General features: G+C 37.0%; 1 protein-coding gene across 2 annotated transcripts in view; it reads right to left on the bottom strand.

Annotated features, from left to right (window-relative positions):
- Positions 1 to 9279: 9279 nt before the first annotated feature.
- The window catches only part of prox1a (prospero homeobox 1a), a 38565-nt gene continuing 26685 nt past the window's right edge, over positions 9280 to 21159 (bottom strand). Inside the window, exon 5 of one of the 2 annotated variants that reach the window (XM_053682698.1) lies at positions 9280 to 9929. In XM_053682698.1, coding sequence (XP_053538673.1) covers positions 9741 to 9929 — 189 coding nt within the window. In that variant the 3' untranslated portion in view covers positions 9280 to 9740. The remainder of the gene's footprint in view (positions 9930 to 21159) is intronic. The other variant, XM_053682699.1, reaches the window with a different exon arrangement.

The following is a 21159-nucleotide window of genomic DNA, read 5'->3' as shown; positions in this document are numbered from 1 at the left end:
ACGAAGCCGTTTACTATTTTTTATTGTACAGCTTTTAAAAGATGATTTTAAAAGTCATTTCATTTATTTTCTATACACGTCACCCCAGTTTCAGCTGTTAATTCACTCGACTGAAATCACTACAGTAGTCCACGTATGCATAAGTCTACTGCTTATTATTTAATGAGTAAAAAAAACACGCTGAGATCAATTCTATAAGAGATCTGGCAACCTTAAGCATAACCAGAGATGCCTGCGCAGTCCTAAAGCCCGCAGGGTTACAGTCCGGCTGACAAAAACACTACGTCATGGGAACGTCCCATAAACCTTTCCAGTGGGCTTTTTATGGTACCTTCATTTGCTGGAACTGCTTGTTAAAAATCTAATAGCAGTATATAATTTGAGGCATAAGTATAAACACATAACAGTTGATAGGCTAGAACAGAGGTTCCCAAACTTTTCCAGGGCAAGGCGCACCAAATGGCATTAACATTTGACCGAGGCCCCCCTTTTGCAAGATGTCTTTAAAACACATTAAAAATACAGACTTCTGAATATATCCCCCTTTTTTAAAAATTAATAATTACATCTTACATCCTTATATTACATTACATTAGGAATTGATTGTGTGTGTGTGTGATTGTCTGAGAGTGAGAAAGAGAAAACATACTACCCTGGCGCCCCCTGGCGGCGCCCACTTTGAAAACCACTGGGCTAGAAAGATGGTTTATTTTGAACAAGAAATGAAACAGTGTGTGTAAGTGCACTTTTGGCTCCAGTTGTTGTGTGTTTCGTTTAGGCCCCAGATGTTTTGCTGCATGCCTGCAGTTCTAAGAGTCTAAAACAATATACAAAGCTACAATCAATCAGGTGCCCATAACACAGTCACAAAAATTGAACGAACCCACGGCGTAAAACGTGAAGCCCTCTACATTCTGAAACCCTCTGCATCAAAACAGAACAAATGAAACTATATAAAGCTTTATGCTTTTTAATTTTTTTTTTAATTATCTGAATCAGGCCATAATGATTATAAATAATAAGCTACAAACAGTAGAAAACATTTTACAATGTAATGTGTAGCTCTTGCCCTTGCATTAGAATTGTAAGCAAAAAATATCTGTAGAAATAAAAAGATATATTTTAAAATGTTATTGTAAAATGATATTGTAAAATGTTATAACTCTTGAATAGCCGTGAAAGGAGACACGGCTTAATTACACATACGATGCTACACATACAGTCTGATTTCATTCAGATACAAAATACTCTACTGGAACAACACTAATGACTGACAGTGATTCATGATAATGTTCTAATATGATATAGTATGAAAATGTTTCTTGTAGCTACTACAGGCTGTCTCAATATTATTTGTTGAAAATTCGCATGGGCTGAATGAAAGGCATCAGCAAGTAGTTTTTGGCCTGCAGACTTTGAGTTTGCCACATGAACTAAACCATTAATACAATAAAATATAGTCTACTTAGTCCATATTTTGGACAGTCCCTGTAAGCATAATGTTCACATTTGATTGGTTATTTTAGACTCCTAAAACTGGACAAGGTTTCTTCTCTAAAACCATCAAACCAGACCAGTCTGACCAGCTGGAACCAGCCTTAAAGTGACCGAAATTTTCGAAAACAATTAAACCTAACCAGCTAGAACCAGCCCTAATATGACCCAAACTCCTCTGAAACCATCAACAGGGTTTTGAAGGACAATGTCAGTAATCTCAACTGACTAAACAATACATCAAACAACAATAATAATAATAATAATAATAATAATAATAATAATAATAATAATAATAATAATAACAATAATAATAATAATAATAATAATAATAATAATAATAATAATAATAATAATAATTATTATTATTTTACAAAAACACCAGAGCATATAAAGGTCACTCTCAAACATTTATGTAGCATTCACACATTCACACATTCCAGTGTACATCTACTGTAGTAGATGCCTTTATCCAGAGGAACTGGAGAAGTGAATATCCCTTGAATATCATATAAAAAGTCAGGGTTGGAGAGTAGTTAGTTGGAGAGTAGTTAGCATGAAAATCAGTCGTTCAAGTTCATTCCAGCACCTTGATACCAAAACAGAGAAGAGTCTTGATGCACGTTTTCCTTGAGGGATGGCAAGTGTGCTTGTACCTTGATGGGAATACGGTACAGAATGTGCTTTGCTAAGTGTCTTCAGGTAGGTAGGAGCTGGTCTGTTTTTGGCTTTGTAGGCAAGCATCAGTGTTTTAAATCTATTGCGGGGATCTATTTACAGGGAGCCAATCAGGGGAACACATCAATGGGGTATTGGTAAAACAATAAGGCGAAATAGTCATAGATATCTGGAGCTTGCTCCTGATGAAACTCCTGAAACCCAGTTGATGACAGGAGACCTAAGCTGATCTAATTTACTAGTTATAATCTCCGGTAGATCTACCATCCAGTGTCTATCTGAGCATGTGCACGTGTCAGAGAGTTTATGAAAGCAGATTATAAACTGCAGCTAATTTTGGCATATTTGAAAGCTTCACTATGTTCCTGTAAAAAACAAAACAAACAAACAACAAAAAAAAAACAGTATTGTGTAAGAACAGACATTAAAACAGCATGCACATTTGAATGCAACCTTTAGAATGTTGACTTTCAGTGATCTTGTTAACACAGAGAAAGTGTCATAATTAAGTTGCCACTAGATGTCACCAAGTGATCTTGTCTGTGCTCTGTTACGCTGAAGTGTGCATGAACCTATGTGGGGCACTTGCACATCTTTGTAAATGTAATGTAAATGTTTATTCACATGTTTATACATATCCTCATTAGCCTTATATGATTTTTTTTTTTGTAGAACATGAAGCTGGTTATTTTATTAAAATGTTACCAAGTGGCACATTTCTTACATGTTTTGTTTCAGCAACACGTTGGGTTTTATCCAACAGTATATGAAACTTGAATGTTTAGGCCCAAATTTCCTGCTTCCAACAACAATCTAACTGTAATTAGAAAAATAAAACCTCTACTGTCATACTGCTCAGTTTACAGGCTAATTTCAAACCTTTTTGATCATTATATAGTAAATGAACCATTTAGTGAATTTAATTTCTAATAGAGAATATCGTGTAGCATAAAGACACCATATATTAACTTAAATATATTCTTTATTGTGTGAGGCTAAGACATTGTAAGTTCATATGAATAGATAGATATAATATGAATGTTAACGTGAAATAAATGAGACGATCTGTACTGCTACTGCCTGGGGCATTGTGGGTTTTTATTATAGATCTTTCCTTTGTTTCATCTAAAGGCATTTTATTTCTCAAGAGTTTTTTTTTTTTTTTAATTATTATTCATATTTCAGGTTTTTTCCTTAATGAGGATTTGAAGTCAAAATTTTGTACAGTTGCTTTGTGGCAGTTAGTAATATGGCAATATTAGTGAGTAAATTAGGACAATACCGCAATTTCCTTTTATTATTAGAGGACACGGGATAATCCGCACATGTAGAAAGAGGAAAACGTGATAACTGTCCCTCTTCTAGCCGTTCACATGCTTTCTCTGTGCATATGAAATGCAACAGCATGTTTTATGGTGCTTGGGCTGCTGAGGTCTGCTTCTCAGCGGATCTGAAGTTGAAGCACGACAAACTCAGTATGTGGTGAGGTGGCAGCTGAATCATCCTGTGAGAGATCTTTCATGTCCCAAATTTCCTTGAATGCACTTTAGTTTCACCCCCACCATGCTGCTGATTCTACTCCTGGTTGCCATTTAGCCTGTAGTGCCAGTTCCACTAATAGGACTTCAAGCATGGCAGAATTGTTTGTTTGTTTGTTTGTTTGTTGGCAAAAATGTTCATTCACTTTAAAGAAAATCCACTTTTCATTCTTGCAACATGCCTCTGTGCCAAAGTGTGCAGTGGTCAACTGCATTTGGCAAGTTTGTACCCCTTACAGCCCCCTAGCTAGGAGAGACTAGGGGCACCTCATAAAAGTAGTATAAAGATGCATTAAAGGTAGTAAATATACACATCTAACTCAGTGAACTGTGAAAGTTCGGAACTGTTTTTTTTTATTTTATTTTATTTTTACAGCTTTGTTAAGACCAGAATGCACAGATGTTAAAACAGGTTCAGATGTAGCGACAGATGGTGTTTGATTATGAAGCAGACTGTTCGCGTAATGCAAAGATGCTGCTTCAGCCCAACTGTAAGAAGCCCGTCTGCTCAAAGCTGAGCGGGAGGGAGAGGGGGACTCAGGTGGACCAGTGGTTCTAAGAGAAAGAAGAAGAAAAAAAAAAACAGGTTATGTGTAAAAATTCTTGAGGAGAAATTTGGCCCAAGCTTGTGTCGCTTTGCTGTGTATAAATCATGCTTTAGGGTTTGGGTATCATCTGTCTGCAGCAGTGACATCTACAGTAGGTCCAAACAGCTGTAGCAGCATCTTCAATTGACTGTGATGCCAGAAAGAATTAACAAGACTTCATCACACATACCTGAGATGCACCTTAAGTGATAATCAAATAAGCACGTTCTCAGATAGAGCCAGAACACCTCCATGCTTGCATGTACCAAAGACATTTTTTAAAAAACAATTTTTTTTAACATTAAAAATAAACCGTATTGAGTTTAATCATGATTAAGCCTATTGAAAAGACATCTAATATCTAACAGCAAGAGTATCCATGTTTTACAAATATTTTTTCTTTCTTCAATTTTTTTTTTAAAATCAGAAATAATATGATACTGACATTATGCCTGTGTGATCTTTTTAGGGACGCGAAAATGAAAGAAGGTCTGGTGGCAAAAATTTCCAACAATGAATGGGCCAGTACAAACACAGCTGTTTTATTGTTGTGCTGTTAAGATGTGCCTTTCAAAGGCACTCTGATGAAATCAAACAGAAGGGGAGCGCTACACGGTTCTGCTCGTCATTGTACCACAGAATGGGGAGTGACCCTGCCTCCTGTTCAGTGGAGTCACTGGAGTGCTTAGGCAGCTAAAGTGTCTCTTTGTATCAGCTTGTAAATTACAGCGGTGGCGGCCTTGCTTCTTTCAACCTCCTGGTGCAGTTGCCACACACTAACGTTCAACTAACCAAACTCAACATTTTATTCGTGAGGGTTTTTTTTTTTTTTTTTTTTTTTTTTAATTTACTTACCTTTACAAATAACCTGGAAAATATGTATATCATGATAAAAAAACAAACAAACCCTAAATAATAGTTTAAGCAATATCCTCAGCACAAATGTATTAGGTGGCTGAGAAAACCCATTTAGAAAACTGAATTACGGTCCCGAATGCTTGTTTGTGTTTGGATGGGTCTCTTGTGAGCCATTTTGTAGTCATTTTATATTTGACATAAATTCTAAACAGAGCTACAATTTTTTTGTTGTTGTTTTACTCAGAGACGACTGTCTTACATGCACATTACCCATAGCAAATCAAATACATATTAATCCGCAAGAAGGATTTAAGTCTAGTGCATGTAAATCAAGTTCCAAAAAAGGATAATACAAAAATATATTATAATAATAATAATAATAATAATAATAATAATAATAATAATAATATGTTTTATTCTGTCATCTTCCTGCCACCTGAGGAGAGTATAAATCTAGTTATTGTTGTAGGAAGGCCACCAAATTGAAATCTTCCACAATATCATTAATGCAGAACATGCACAAGTTTTCAGCACTCTGTACCCTGTCTATTAGGATAACTGTTGGATCACTGTTGGCCAGATATTATATGGGTGCCATAAACTTTACAGCACTGCAGTGACATTGACATGGCAGTGGTGTGTTATTGGGTGTTGCAATTGTATGTTTATAGCAGACACAGTGGTATTGCTGGTGTTTCTACCCATTAGACCTTGGATTATCATTTAGTTATTCAACTTAATGAATATCTACTATCCTTTATTATTAGTACCTACTACAGGTGAAATTAATTGGACAAGGTATGTATGCTGGATATAAACAGTTTACACACTAATATTTTAGTGGGGAAAATGTGTAAGTAATTATGCAACCTCCCCAATACCTTGTTAAAACATCTTTTGCTCATAATGTAGCACTCAGTCTTGTTTTTTTTTTTTGGTAAGAACCTATCAATTTAGCACATCTTGATTTGTTGGTTTTATTCCTTCCTTGCAGATCTATCAAGTTGTGAGGTGATCTCCTGTGCACAGCCCTCTTGTAGTCATTCCATAGGTTTTCAATAGGATTTAGATGTGGGCTTTGATTGGGCCATTCCAAAATGTTCACCTCCTTCTTCTGAAGTCTTCTTTGTTGACTTGATTTGGGTCGTTATCGTGCTAGAAGGTGACATTTTTCCTCATCTTTTGGCTGTTTAACAGAGGTCTGCAGGTTTTGTGTCAGAATAGATTGGAGCTATCGATGATTCCCTCTAACTTGATTAGAGCCCCAGTCCAAACTGAAGAGAAGCAATGCAATATCACGATGCTGCCATCACCATGCTTGACCGTTGTTATGGTGTTGTTTGGGTGATAAGCTGTCTTGTTTTTGCGCATGTCTTTACCTAAAAAGTTCTACCTTGGTTTCATCAGACCATAACACATTTTTCCACATGGTTTCCAGTGATTTAGGCAGGCTTGGTTGTTTATTTACATGAGAAAGGGCTTCCATCTAGCCACTTCACCCCATAGCCCATATATGTGAAGAACACAGAAGACTGTGGTTACATGCAGGGAGTGACCAGTACATGCCAGATATTCCTGCAGATCCTTTAATGTGGCATCTTCCCTGATAAGTTTTTTTTCCTGTCCTTTTCTCACTTTGGAGGGATGTAGTGTACTTTATAATGTCAGTGTGGTGCCCCATTTTGCATTTGCTCCACTTCTTCATGATGGCCTTCACAGCGTTCCATGGTACATTTCATTTTTAAATACTTTTGTACCCATCTCCTGATTGGAGCTTGCTTTGTAAACTCTTTGCGGACCATGGCTTCAGCGGTCCAATGAAACCAAGAAGATGATAAAAAATCTTACAGAAACAGCTGATCTTTATTTGGGTTTAATCCAAATCCTTCAGTGATGACAGGTGTATGATAATTATTTTTGAACATGAGTTTGAATGTGATTGGTTAATTTTGAGCACAGTCAGATGTCCAAATATAAAAGAGTGCACACAGGTTAGTGTAAACCTTTTCTTTTTTCCCTAAAACATTTCTATTTGTTTTTCACTTGAATTTATTGGTTTTATATAAGATTAAATCATGGGAAAAGATCTGATATGATTCATACTGGTTACATTTTTTTTTTTTTTTTTACATCACATAAACCTGCAATTTTAAAACACAATTCTGGCATCCATCCATCTATTTTCCATACCGCTTATCCTACACAGGGTCCCGGGGGGAGGGGGGGTTGGGGGTAGCCTGGATCCTATCCCAGGGAACTCGGGGCACAAGGCAGGGGACACCCTGGATGGGGTGCCAATCCAGTGCAATGCACAATCGCACACACATTCACACACTATGGACAATTTGGAAATGCCAATCAGTCTACAACGCATGTCTTTGGACTGGGAGAGGAAGCTAGAGTACAACCAAACAAGATCGGCCTGAGGTAGAAGACTGAGGTAGGAGCACTAGTTTAATGTCCGCAAATGCTTGTCTTCACACATGCAAATACTAGTAACATAGATAGTATGGTTGTTAACACAAAGGTAACACAAAGGACTTCAGTTATTTGTCCCAGTGTAAAATTGAAAAATGTACAGTTGCCCTGAAACAGTTCTTCTGCTGTATGTCCTGGATCAAACGTATTCACGGCCGTGAATATACTATCACCTAGTGACGACCAGAGGGAACCACACACACGAGTAAAATGCACAAAGTTTAATTAGAAGAAGAGTAATTGTATGCATCAATATAGTACAAAATATGTGCCAACGGAATATCTGTACAAATGTAGTGAAAATAATTGATTGACAATTGGATAATGAGTGGAATGAAGCTTAATGACAGACAACCAGAAAGTGTAGGCAGTTATTTGGATCTTATTATGTCAAGTGGGCAAAAGTGTTGATCTACATAACAAACTAATTATAGCTAAACTACCATGTCAACACTCAAGAAGGACGCATGCAAGTTACACATAAAGTCAAAGCATAGTTACGTTTCTGTGGTGTCTCCCCGGTTGGTCCTGATCCTGACTGAAGTGACCTCGGTCCTGGGACTCTAATGTAGCACAGTTTAGCAGTAAATCGTGCTGAAAGATTAGCCATGGCCTTCAGGGATTGGAGATGGAGGCTTATGACTTTGTGTAGACCAATTTATGTGGTCTGGTCATAGCCTCCATTTAGTAAGTACAGTTGAATCACTGACATTTTCTTAAATTTTTTAGTACTACCTAAATACCTACTTACATATGCATTTTATTATCTACTAGAAAATCATATGTGAATTGTTAGAAAAAAATATCACAATTACTACAAAAATGTAGTATTTCTTAGTTTTTAACTTTGACTTTTTATGGTTTTATTATGTTTCTAGATTAATTGTGCATATTGCAGCAGACAGTCTGGCACAAGAATCAAGCATCACTTTTTACACTCATACACCCAATCACCAGGTTTGTTGTTCCCCCCAGACAATTTGTGTGGACCTGCATTTTTGTTAATTAAATTAATTTTGCCAATACATATGATTCTCAGAGCAAATTGATTTTATGGGCTTCAAATTTCCGTTTACTTGATTTAGAGATGATTGCACACGAAATTTGAAGATCATATTTTCCTGAATGGTCAATTTTGGAATGGTCCAAAGGAAACCCCAGCCTCAATTTCTGAAATTGTCTGTGTCAATTCCAAAATTATTTAAAAAATGTCTTCTTGCTTATTTGAATGACAGATGCCTGTAACAATGTTGAATGATAAGCCAAAATTATTACAGTTGCTGGTGTTGATTACAAAGTGATCTATTAAATAAAAAAATGTTTATACGGGTTTACATTTAGTACTCCCTTGGTTTAAGCCTCAAAATGTGTTTGACTTTTGTGAGCTTGTGTTTCTCTATCAGTCTATTAATCTATGCATGAGCATCTGTTTACATATTTTATTTTACTGAGTACATGGGATAAAATGCCTTTACTGGCAAATGGGGGATTCTCAGGGAAAAGTGCCCAACTGGACTAATGCTGGTATCCAATGGTTGTGTTGCTTATGAGTAGGCCACCTTGTTTAGCCCCAACGCTGTCAAATTAGACGCAATAACATTTTAGCAGTGTTGAATGATAAACCTAAAAATATACTCCCTTAATCGTTTTTATTCAAAGTATAATTTATTCAGCAATGCCATGAGAAACAAGAATACCACAAGTGTTTTTGCAAGCATTAATAACATTAATAGTAATAATTATATTATTCATAAATAATAATCACATCTATACAGCTAAAAATTTAATCACACATTGCAAACATTCTGGCATGAAACAAACTATTAACAAAATGCCCAGAAAATTGGAGAGATTTCTTGGGTACCATCTATTAGTTTACCATCTTGTGGTAAATATAGCAACGCCCTTTATACAGACAGGAGCAAGGAATTGACTAAGATTAATGCAGTCAAAACTATCAGACTTATTTGTTTTAGACAAAGAAGCACAAACAGCCAACAAAGTAGCTGGAATTTAAAAATTTAAAAATGCTACCTTAATTTTCATACAGAAATGAATGAATCTCTGGGGGAGAGTGAAGTTGTTAAGTACTAGGCAATACCAGTTTTTACTCATGCAGAAGCTCCTGCAGACAGTTGGGAGATTTAAAAATCTCTGGGACCTCACTGTCCAGCTTGCAGATGACCTTGTATATGGCCTTCTTCCAGGAAGGATCAACATCTTTGCCTGCCACAATAGCATTGAAAAACTCCCGTAATGTGATCTGCGCCACTTCCAGAAATCGTTCCGGAACCTGCTGATACACGGAGACAAGGAGGAAATGACATTAATAAATATATTAAGTTTCAATCCCATGTCCCAAGTAACCAAAGCAAAGTAAAATGGAGTTGGATAATATACCAAATAAGGTAAGAGGGACAACAGTATCCCGAGTCCAAAGTATGCCGAAAATGATTGGATGCATTCTAAATAATTTGGGGTTAAATGTACCCCAATTTGGGTAATTTCTGTAACCCAGTGCTGGGTCAGTATATAACATAAATATTGAGTTAAAATGACCACAATTCGTTATGTGTAGAACCCAACTATCAGGATTGCTTTAATATGTTAATTCTTTTAACTATTTGAACTGTATTTAATTAATACAATATATTTTCCATTACATTAAAAGGCCTACACTTACAGCTGAGAACAAACGTTTTTTTAAAATTCACCAAGGCTAAACATATTCAATCTCAGTTTTTCACAACTTTACACATTCCATGTTACCATACATTTCTTTTTTTTTGACAAGCCAATTAGGGCCTATACTTTGTTCACATCAAAGGTAATTTTAAAGCAACTGATTAGAGACAGATTTATTTAAGCTTTAATTAACTATATCAGAATACCAGTGGGTCAAATGTTTACATGAAGTTGACTGTCTCTTTAAACAGTCTGGAAGATTCCAGAAATTGATGTAATAACGTTTAGAAGCTTCTGATGAGCCAATTGTCATAATTATGAGTTTATTGGGAATGCATCTGTGGTTGGACCTTTCAAGACAAGCAACTCAGCCAAGACCTCAGAAAAAAACCCAAAACAAGTCTAGCTCCTCCTTAGGAGCAATTTCCAAACAACTGAAGGTTCCACAAGTATCTGTACAAACATGTTGGGACCACAAAGACATCGTTCAGCATGGAGATAAAAAAAAAAAATTCCCAGGGAACAATAAACTTTGATCCAAAAGGTTCAACTGAAGCCCAAGACAACAACAAAGGTGAAGGTGTTGGAGGAATCATGTACCAAAGTAGGTACATCCACCATTAAGAGTGGATGTCCCGTTGCTATGGCCTGAAAGGCTGTCATGCAAGGAAGCAAGATTAAAGTTGGCAGTTTGCCACCAGGATGAAGAATTTTTAGAGGAGTGTTCTCTTAGAGAGAATTTGTCAGATTAAACAAAAATTCAACTGTTTGGCCATAATGATCAGCACTATGTATAGAGGAAAATCAACCAGAAAGTTACAACATGGTTGCAACTGGGTCTTCCAGCAGGACAATGATGCTCCTGGAAATTTTTTTGTTACAACAATGTAACAAAAAACAAAGTGAAAATATTGAAGTGGTCAACACAAAGCCCTGACCTGAATCCCAGAGAAAATTTGTGGATGGATCTGAAAAAGCATATCTGAGCAAAGAGGCCCACAAACCAAACTGGGTCATACCAGTTTTGTCAGTAGAAATGGGAAAAAATTCTGGCAGAGGGTTGTGAGAGGCTTGTGGCTACACCAAGATTTTGATTCAAGTTCAAGCAATTAAAAGGCAATGTCACCAAATACTAACAAAGTGCATGCAAGCTTTTGATCCACTGAAAATATGATATAGAGAATAAACGCTGAAATTAATTTCTCAGCTATTATTTTGAAATGGCCTTTTATGGAAATAAATTAGATACCCTAATTGACTTAACAAAGGAAATGTATGGTAACATGAAATGTTTGGAATTGTGAAACATTGAGGTTGAATGTCTTTAGAGTAGGTGTATGTAAACTTTTGACCTCAACTGTACAAATCAACCAACATGTTGCATGCAGAAATATCACTAAATTACAGCCTATGTTTGCGTTTTAGTCCCATTATGCAGTTGTGCTTCACTGCAGCACCACCATCAAAAAAAAAATATATAAAAAACTAAAGTCACAGCATTCTGCCTTCATTTAACACACATGATTAAACTCATCAGCTAGATTTACCAAGGCCTTCATGGTCTGGTGTATATCAGCAGGGGCAGCTGGTATTGATGGGCTAACAGGGTTGTCTTTTAAAGATTAAAAAAAAAAAAAAAACCCACAATGTTTAATTTTTGGCATCCACGTCCACATTATTTCCGGTTAACAGCTGTCTTAAAGCAGATTATTTTGGAACCAAACACTTTTGGACGTATCTTTCATCTAGGACGCTTTAAACAGAGGCCCTGTGTAAATGTGATGATTCTTGTGAGTGATGCGTGCATAGAGAGGCACAAATGGATCTCTTTGCCAAGTTCACTGTTGAGTGTGGTTCTCTGCTAGGAACTAAACAGCCCTCTGGGATGCAGTAGATGCAGTCTCATTGCCTGCTATATATGTTCCCACATCCTTCATTTATGTATCCCAAATTTGTGAACCAGGCAATCGACATCACAGTGTTCTATGAAAGTCAATCTGCAGAGCTTTCCTTAATGTGTGCAATATGTGTCTTATGGTACTACTTGAACAACATGGCAGCCATTCATTCATCAGACCAGTTATTCATTTGCCTCAGTGCAAAGACACAGGGTGCTCCTCTGTCTAAGCAGAGGTTAGACCCCTGGGTGACAGGTAGGCTAATAATCTGGCTAGAACTGGATATGAACTGTCTAGGAACATCCCAGTCCTGCTGTGATGTACCTCATGGGCATTACGGAGAGGTGTGCTGCCCCAGGGTGTCTGTGTTGAAGCTCCCATATAGTTCTCCAGATTGTGGAAGGTCAACATGGTGGTGTGGTCTTATGAACACAGTAGCAAACTGTGTAGCAAAGTAGCAAAGTTTCAACACAGTAGCAAAATTAACTAGGAATAAAACCACTACAGAGAGAAACACTCAATCATTACATAGCAGTGAAGATTTCATGAAATTTTTCATTGATAAGGTTGAAAATATTAGACGTGAAATACAGGCCATTAAATTAAAACTGGACAGTACTGTAACAAACCCATTACATGACAATGTAGCAATATCAGATCAATGCTTAGAGTGTTTTGCTCCGCTTAGAGAGACCGAACTAGCTACATTAATCTCTTCAGCCAATTCATCAACTTGCATACTAGATCCCGTACCTACATGTTTGTTTAAACAGATTTGTCCAGGAGTAATTGAACCACTTCTAAGTATAATCAATTCTTCCCTAAGCACTGGCTATGTACCTAAATCACTTAAATTAGCAGTTATTAAACCCTTGATTAAAAAACCTGATCTTGACCCGTCTCAATTGTCCAACTATAGACCAATATCAAATCTCCCCTTCATCTCTAAGATTTTAGAAAAGGTTGTAGCAAAGCAGTTATGCTCGTACTTAGATAGGAATAACATTCATGAAATGTATCAGTCAGGATGTAGACCTCATCATAGCACAGAGACAGCGTTAGTTAAAGTAGTAAAGGACCTTCTACTGACTTACGATCAGGGTTGTGTCTCGCTGCTTGTGTTACTCGACCTTAGTGCAGCTTTTGATACTATAGATCACACTATTCTACTTGATAGATTAGAAAATGTTGTTGGTATTAAGGGAACAGTCCTCTCCTGGCTCAGGTCTTATCTGAGCGATCGTTATCAGTTCGTAGATGTAAATGGTGATTTCTCCATGCGTAATGAGGTTACTTTTGGAGTTCCACAGGGTTCTGTTTTAGGCCCACTGCTCTTTACTTTATATATGCTACCCCTAGGTCAAATTATTCGTAAACATGGAATTCCACTGTTATGCTGATGATACACAGTTGTATGTTTCAGCGAAGCCAGAGGACAGACAGAAGCTTAGTAAAGTTGAGGATTGTGTAAAGGACATTAGACATTGGATGTTAATTAACTTCCTTCTACTTAATTCTGATAAAACAGAAATACTTTTATTAGGCCCACGTGTAGCTAGAAGTATTCTTTCTGATCACATGATTACTCTGGATGGTCTTTCTGTTTCATCATGTACAGCAGTTAAAGACCTTGGAGTGATTATTGACTCCAGCCTATCATTTGATGCTCATGTAGATAATATTACTAGGATAGCCTTCTTTCATCTCAGAAATATTTCTAAAATAAGAAACATATTGTCACTACATGATGCGGAAATACTAGTTCATGCATTCGTCACCTCTAGATTAGATTACTGTAATGCCATACTGTCTGGATGTTCCAGTAGGAATATAAATAAGCTCCAGTTAGTCCAGAATGCAGCTGCTAGAGTCCTGACTAGAACTAGAAGATACGACCATATCACACCGATATTATCAATACTGCACTGGCTCCCAGTAAAATCTCGCATTAATTATAAAATACTTTTATTAACCTATAAAGCACTAAATGGTCTCGCGCCACAATATCTAAGCGACCTTTTGGTTTTATATGGTCCGCCACGCCTACTTATGTCAAAAGATGCAGGCTATTTGACGGTACCTCGAATAATGAAGGCTACAGCTGGGGGAAGAGCTTTACTGGGAGCCAATGCAGTATTGATAATATCGTACCTCGAATAATGAAGGCTACAGCAGGGGGAAGAGCTTTCTCTTATAGAGCCCCACAGTTATGGAACAGTCTTCCTATTAGTGTTCGGGACTCAGACACAGTCTCAGTGTTTAAGTCTAAGCTTAAAACGTATTTGTTTACTCAAGCCTACCCTGACTAGATTCTGTTCTACTACTTTGCAGTCATAATAATGTTTTTTCTCCCTCTCTCCTTTCGCCGAGCCCCACACGAATTTATGGAGATACTAGAGATCCAGATCCTTTCTGCCTCTGGATGGAGCTCAAATCTTCTTTAATTCCAGACTGCTGGGACTACGGCTGCTCCTAACGCCATACAGACTTCATATAAATCCATAATGAACTTTTTCACACTAACTGTTGTTACCCAGATGAGGATGGGTTCCCTACTGAGTCGGGTTCCTCTCAAGGTTTCTTCCTCTTAAAACATCTTAGGGAGTTTTTCCTTGCCACCGTCGCCACTCAGTGGCTTGCTCAGTTGGGATAAATTCACACCTTTAATATCTGTATACCATGTTGATATTTCTGTAAAACTGCTTTGAGACAATGTCTATTGTAAAAAGCGCTATACTAATAAAATTGAATTGAATTGAATTGAATTGAATGAACACAGAATACGTAACTGTCATTTGGAACCTCTGCTGCCTCAGTAGGAGTTTGCAGAGTATGTTCAAGGAACCAAAGTATTGGTGCCTTGGGTATTTATAGTAAGTGTTACATCACTGTCACGGTTTGACTTTGTGGGAGGTTTTGATATGGTGTACACGCACATGAGAGGATATCCAGGATAAACCCTTGCGGTTAACTGGTGTTCACAGAACAAATGCGAAATATGTAACTAGAATAAGATCTCAACCTACATTCCTTGCTTTTTTCTTTCTTTCATTCGTTCATTCATTCATTCATCTTCAGTAACCGCTTTATTCTGGTAATCTGATGATTAAGTGAAATACCCAGTTAACTATCCAATTCATCTCAAAGAATTACAGTTAGATTGCATATGATCTTTATTTCTTCCAAATACTTATTTTTCTGTTTAGTTTTATTTTTTCTACAATCCATTGGATTTAAGAACGGAAAAATGGTGCGGAGTGTTCAATTTTTTTCTTGTGAAACGGCAAGTCTGTTTATCCCACAACTGGTTAATCATAAAAATATATATGTTTTGGAAGTCACACTAGAACTTTCACTGCAGAGTTTATTAATATTTATAAATGTTGATTGGAGTCAGCTTACTATTTACCATAACCAGAAATTACCAGTGACGTTTATAAGATTTTAAATATTGATTACTGGCTTATCTTTCTATTTTTTTCTTCTAATATTGGTAATGTTGGTAATAAAGTTTCAGCCATGTCTCCTTTGTTAACTCTGCATTCTGATTAAACCACAGTAACCATACAGTGTACCATGCCAGAGTATTAATGGTTGCTATGATATAACAAACAAAATGAAAACAAACCAAAACAACAAAAAAAAAGGATTTATGCCTTGCTACAATAATCGATTTCAATACATGTTTAAATGAGTGATTGATCTGCATGTGATTCATGGACATCTAATGAGCTACTGTAATTACTTAATATCTTCCAAGCCGCCTTTGAGGGTAAAATCACACAGAGTAATTAATGTATGTGGGTTTAACATTGATTTTTCTTGATGTACATGCACATTTACAGTGATTATGAGTGGTATTACAATTGACCCATGTTTTACAATTGCATTGCTTTGCCTGTACAGTTGTGAAAATGTACAGAATCCGCCGATGACATGGGTAAAATTGAACTTCATAAAAGACGCAAACATTTGCATCATGTGCGCATATGCATATGTGGAAAGTGTGTAATTTAAACCATTGTTTAGAAATTTGGCTCAAACCAAAACTTTTTTTTTTAAATGTTACAATACTGCCAGCATTTCACTATTCTTAGAGCAGTTAAATTTAACAACAAATACACTGATTTATCTAACACTGTGAGATTATGAGTAGTAGAGACTGCGCAGAAAATTCTCTTGCACATGATCAGAAGGCCGGCATTTCTATGAATGAATTAACGGACTCCAGGGGCATGAAGTAGCTAAAAAAATGTGGTCTATAGTTAGATTGATTCAGGTTATTTTATGAATGAAAGACAAAAAAAAAAAAAAAAACGTCTTTGATACACACTCATTTCTCTCTGACGTTTACAGGCAAATACTGTTGAAAACTGATGACACTGTGTTCTGATTCTGTGTTGTAGAGTTAAAATCAAATAGTCTAGTGTTTCAATTGATCACACCCTGAATATTGCTTCTGAACCAGATACAGTATAAGAATAAAGCATGCCGTCCATGTGATTGTAAGTATTCTCACGTTTTTTTCCATTGAATGTTTTAAATACAGTCATCAGGTTTAGAAGACCTTGACTAATGGGTTACCATTAATACAGCTGGTATTAACCATTAATGGTATTAACCATTAATACAACTGCCTGACCTGAGCATAGCTGTAAATAGTTCATTTAAAATTGTCAGACAAATAAAGTGGATAAAGGTATAATGTAGTCATTTTGGATGGCCTGCTTGTTTCAATGGATTTAATTACACTACACTTTCTATGACTGTACTTTAGTTGACATTTTGCACAGTTCAGTACAATAATTTCTGTGTTCCTCTCCTGGTTTCTCCTATGGCATGATTATATGGGGATTAAATGGGGGAAGGAGAGAGAGGTTAATCTCCTTTTCCTGAGGTACTGTATACAGTCTTCAGGCTCCTTTGTCTGATTATACTGACTGTCCCCATCCTTGGCAGTACACAATAAAGACTTGACATAGCAGCCAGCTTGCCTACTGTGTTCTGCAGACACTCATCATGAGTGTCAGGACATACCAAGGTTAGTGGTCACCGGGACAGCTCTTGTAGGCAAAGGGCTTGCCAAACCCTCTTGGCTGATAAATGAATGTCACATAAAATGGGGATGGGGCAGAGTACAGCTCCATCCTCAGTATTCAAAATCATACCAGTTTTTAAACATCCTTTCCCTCATAAGTGCGGTATGCACTACATCTTCAGTTGAGGCTGAGGCATTTGTTTACAGCTTATGGCTATGAACAGACAGACCCTCCTCCATTTATCCGGTGACATTTCTTTGGTCATAATTTTTTATGTTTCATATTCTTTAAGTAATATCAATAATATAAAATCACTGAGTTTCACAAAATATTCATAATGGTATTCTTAGTTCCTATTCATAGGATATGTTTTTAATGGAGACGACAAAGCACTTTAAGTAAGTCGCTCTGGATAAGGGCATCTGCTAAATGCTGTAAATGTACATAAATAACCCATTTAAATTTGACAGTGTACTCCATATATACAAAATTGACGTAATTCATACAAATGATATGAAATGGATCAATGGATGTTTACATTAGATAGACATCTTATGTGACATCTTAAATTTACACACACTCAGGAGCACAAGTAGGATACGAATAGGAGAGGAAGGTACGGCATTACTTCCTTATATCAAGATAACTTTTACAAAGAAGCAGTCAAATTTAATCACAGTTCTAAATCAGTACTCTAAAGATGTAATGTTAACTCTATAAAGAACAGTTTAGGTCTAGTTTGGTCTACACTATTGCCGGTTTTGTGTCAAATTATTGAGTATTTTAGTACCAGGTGAGTGAATCTAGAAAAGGATTATACAAATATTGCTTGCATTGTACCCAATTATCCATCCATATTCTATACCACTTATCCTTCTCAGGGTCATGGGGAAACCTGGAGCCTATCCCAGGGAGCATCGGGCACAAGGCAGGGTACACCCTGGATAGGGTGCCAATCCATCGCAGGGCACACAATCACACACACCAATCAGCCTACCATGCATGTCTTTGGACTGGGGAGGAAACCAGAGTACAGGGAGAACATGCAAACTCCGCACACACACAGGGCCACGGTGGGAATCGAACCCCCGACCCTGGAGGTGTGAGGCAAACGTGCTAACCCAGGTACCCACTGGTACCTGTAACCAGTGTTGGGTTAGTTACTCAAAAAAAGTAATCCAGTACAGATGACTAATTACTACTTTAAAATTGTAATTTGATTACATTACTGATTACTGCATGTAAAATGTAATCAGATTACTAATTACTTTGCTTTCAAGTTACTTTCAAAACCTATCAAACCTACAAAAATACACTACAAAGCGAGACTCTGTTATGTTCAGCATGATCAGAAAAAGTTTGATTTATCATAAAACTTGCCTTGGGTGTTGTCACTGTTTGTAGGACTACCAGACAGATAAAATATAAAACTTTTCTAGCTAGGCTAGTTTAGTGTCACTAGCTAAGGGGAGGCACAGCTAAGCTATTATTGTATGGGTTTAGCTGCTACAGTGCCCATGCAAAGTACATTATCTTTCCTTATGCTCTGCTCATATCATGTTCACGTAAACTGGAACTCATATAGACATTTACATACTTTGTTTTCCTGCTCAGTTTGAGAGGATGTTACTGTTTCAGTTTCAACCACTTTACAGGTTTAAAAAAAATAAAAAATCAGCGTATATTCATGTTTCCTCACACTGACTGTATGAGCTAGCATTTGGCAGAATTGAAAGACTGTCAGCCAATAAGACACGAGTGTTTCCATGTATTTTCCTGTAAATTCTGTTTGATTGGTCTCGCCTCCGTTCACTGAAGATATAAAATTACAGGCGTTCTTCTTTTACTGACAATCAGTTATGTAGTGACAAACTGCCCTAAATGGAGAATTATTCTGGGCTAAAGAAGAAATCTTCGGGGCTACAGCCGCCAATGCCAAGGCCGGGTTACGCAGCCGTGCAAAACGTGATTTATTTTAAAAATGCATTTTACTTAAAATTGTTTTCTTAATAATACTTGTAATGCAAGTAACGGAATTTTATTGACATTAGTAACTGTAATCAAATTATGTACATTTAAAATGTATTGTGTTACATTTCTGCGTTATCAGAAAAAGTAATTAAAATACAGTAACGTGTTACTAAAAAATAGTAGCTCTGTAAATAACTCAGCCACGACTAGTCAATGAATCAGACTGCTGATGTCATTATGAGTTTAAAAAAAACTATACACACACACACACACACACACACACACACACATATATATATATATATATATATATATATATATATATATATATATATATATATATATATATATATATATATATATATATAACAAATTATTATACCATGCCCATCAAATGTATTGCTCTCTTAAGAGACTCACATCAGTTAAATACATTTGTTGTAAATGAAATGAAAATGAAAATGAACAGTTATTTCTATTACACAGTTTCTTTTATATGGTTATTTCACCACAATCTCGCCTTTTCATTTGTGTGTTACAAGTTCCATAGTGCCATTGTCTCTGTGTGTTTTAAAGGCAATTCACACTGAACACCTTTCAGATGCATATTTGAGCGGTGTCTCTTGCAGAACAGTCTATTACAACCTTTTGTTTAAAATCATATTCATACAATGTCACACATTGCACACTTACTTGGTTCTTAGTAGGAAATAGAGCCTCTGATTAGATCATTTGATCTCACACACACACACACACACACACACACACACACACACACACACACACACACACACACACACACACACACACACACACACACACACACACACACACACACACACACACACACACACACACACACACACACACACACACACACACACACACACACACCCTATACCTAATGAGATACCCATTGGTAACCATTCATTTTAACCCAATCGCTTTGTACAATTGTGCCACCCTGTGCCTGGTCACTGCCTGCGCAGATGGTCACAAAAATACCAAGAATATATACTGCTGCAACCTAAAACCAACAGGGACATGAGCAGAATGTGCAAAAGGATTGAATCCTGAACCCTGAAGCTGTGAGGCATCATCACTACCCGCTGTATCACAATAATCACCAATTATGTAAAAATGACTAAGAATTATGTACAGAAAGGAATTATATAGGCTAGTCTACAGTGTGCGGAAATGACCATAGCAACAGTAATATCCATCCGTTTTCGTACCCCTTACCCCTTACTCCTGCACAGGGTCATGGGGAGCCTGGAGCGTATCCCAGGAAACTCGGGACATGAGGTGGGGGACACCCTGGACGGGCATCACAGGGCACAATCTCACACACACACACAAACACCCAATCAAACAATTTGGAAATGACAATCAGCCTACAATGCATGTCTTTGTACTGGGGAGGAAACGGGAGTATCTGGAGAAAACCCCTGAATCGCGGGGAGAACATTCAAACTCCACACACACAGAACGGACCCCCAACCCTGGAGGCAAACGTGCAAACCACTAAGCCACCGTGCCCCCAACAGTAATATAATAGTGACTTAAATAGCTAAATAAAACCGAAGTTAAGTGTCCTGAAAAAAGAAAAACAATGGACTTGTTTGGATTTCATTACATCTTAAGTAAAGGTAAAAGCCTCAAGTTTTGACCTCTTGCCTTCTGCCTAGAGGTAACTTTTTCTTGCATGTATGTATTGCATTAGGGAATTTAACTCATGTTCTTGCTATAAAGTGGCAGTAAAATGCTGACTGCGAAACAGAAGACAATGTCAAGGAGAAGACTCCCTTGGAAGACGGGAGAGAGAAAGACAGTTCGAGAAAGGGAGGGAGAGCGCGTTATTCTTGTCACAAAACCCTTTGTCTACATCTGCTGATTGCTAGCCTCTAGCCAGCAGCATTCTTTAACTGTTTTG

This window comes from Ictalurus punctatus, chromosome 9, assembly GCF_001660625.3.
Source record: "Ictalurus punctatus breed USDA103 chromosome 9, Coco_2.0, whole genome shotgun sequence".
NCBI lineage: Eukaryota > Metazoa > Chordata > Actinopteri > Siluriformes > Ictaluridae > Ictalurus > Ictalurus punctatus.
The sequence above is the reverse complement of the archived record's forward strand: the minus strand, read 5'-3'. Positions and strand labels throughout refer to the sequence as shown.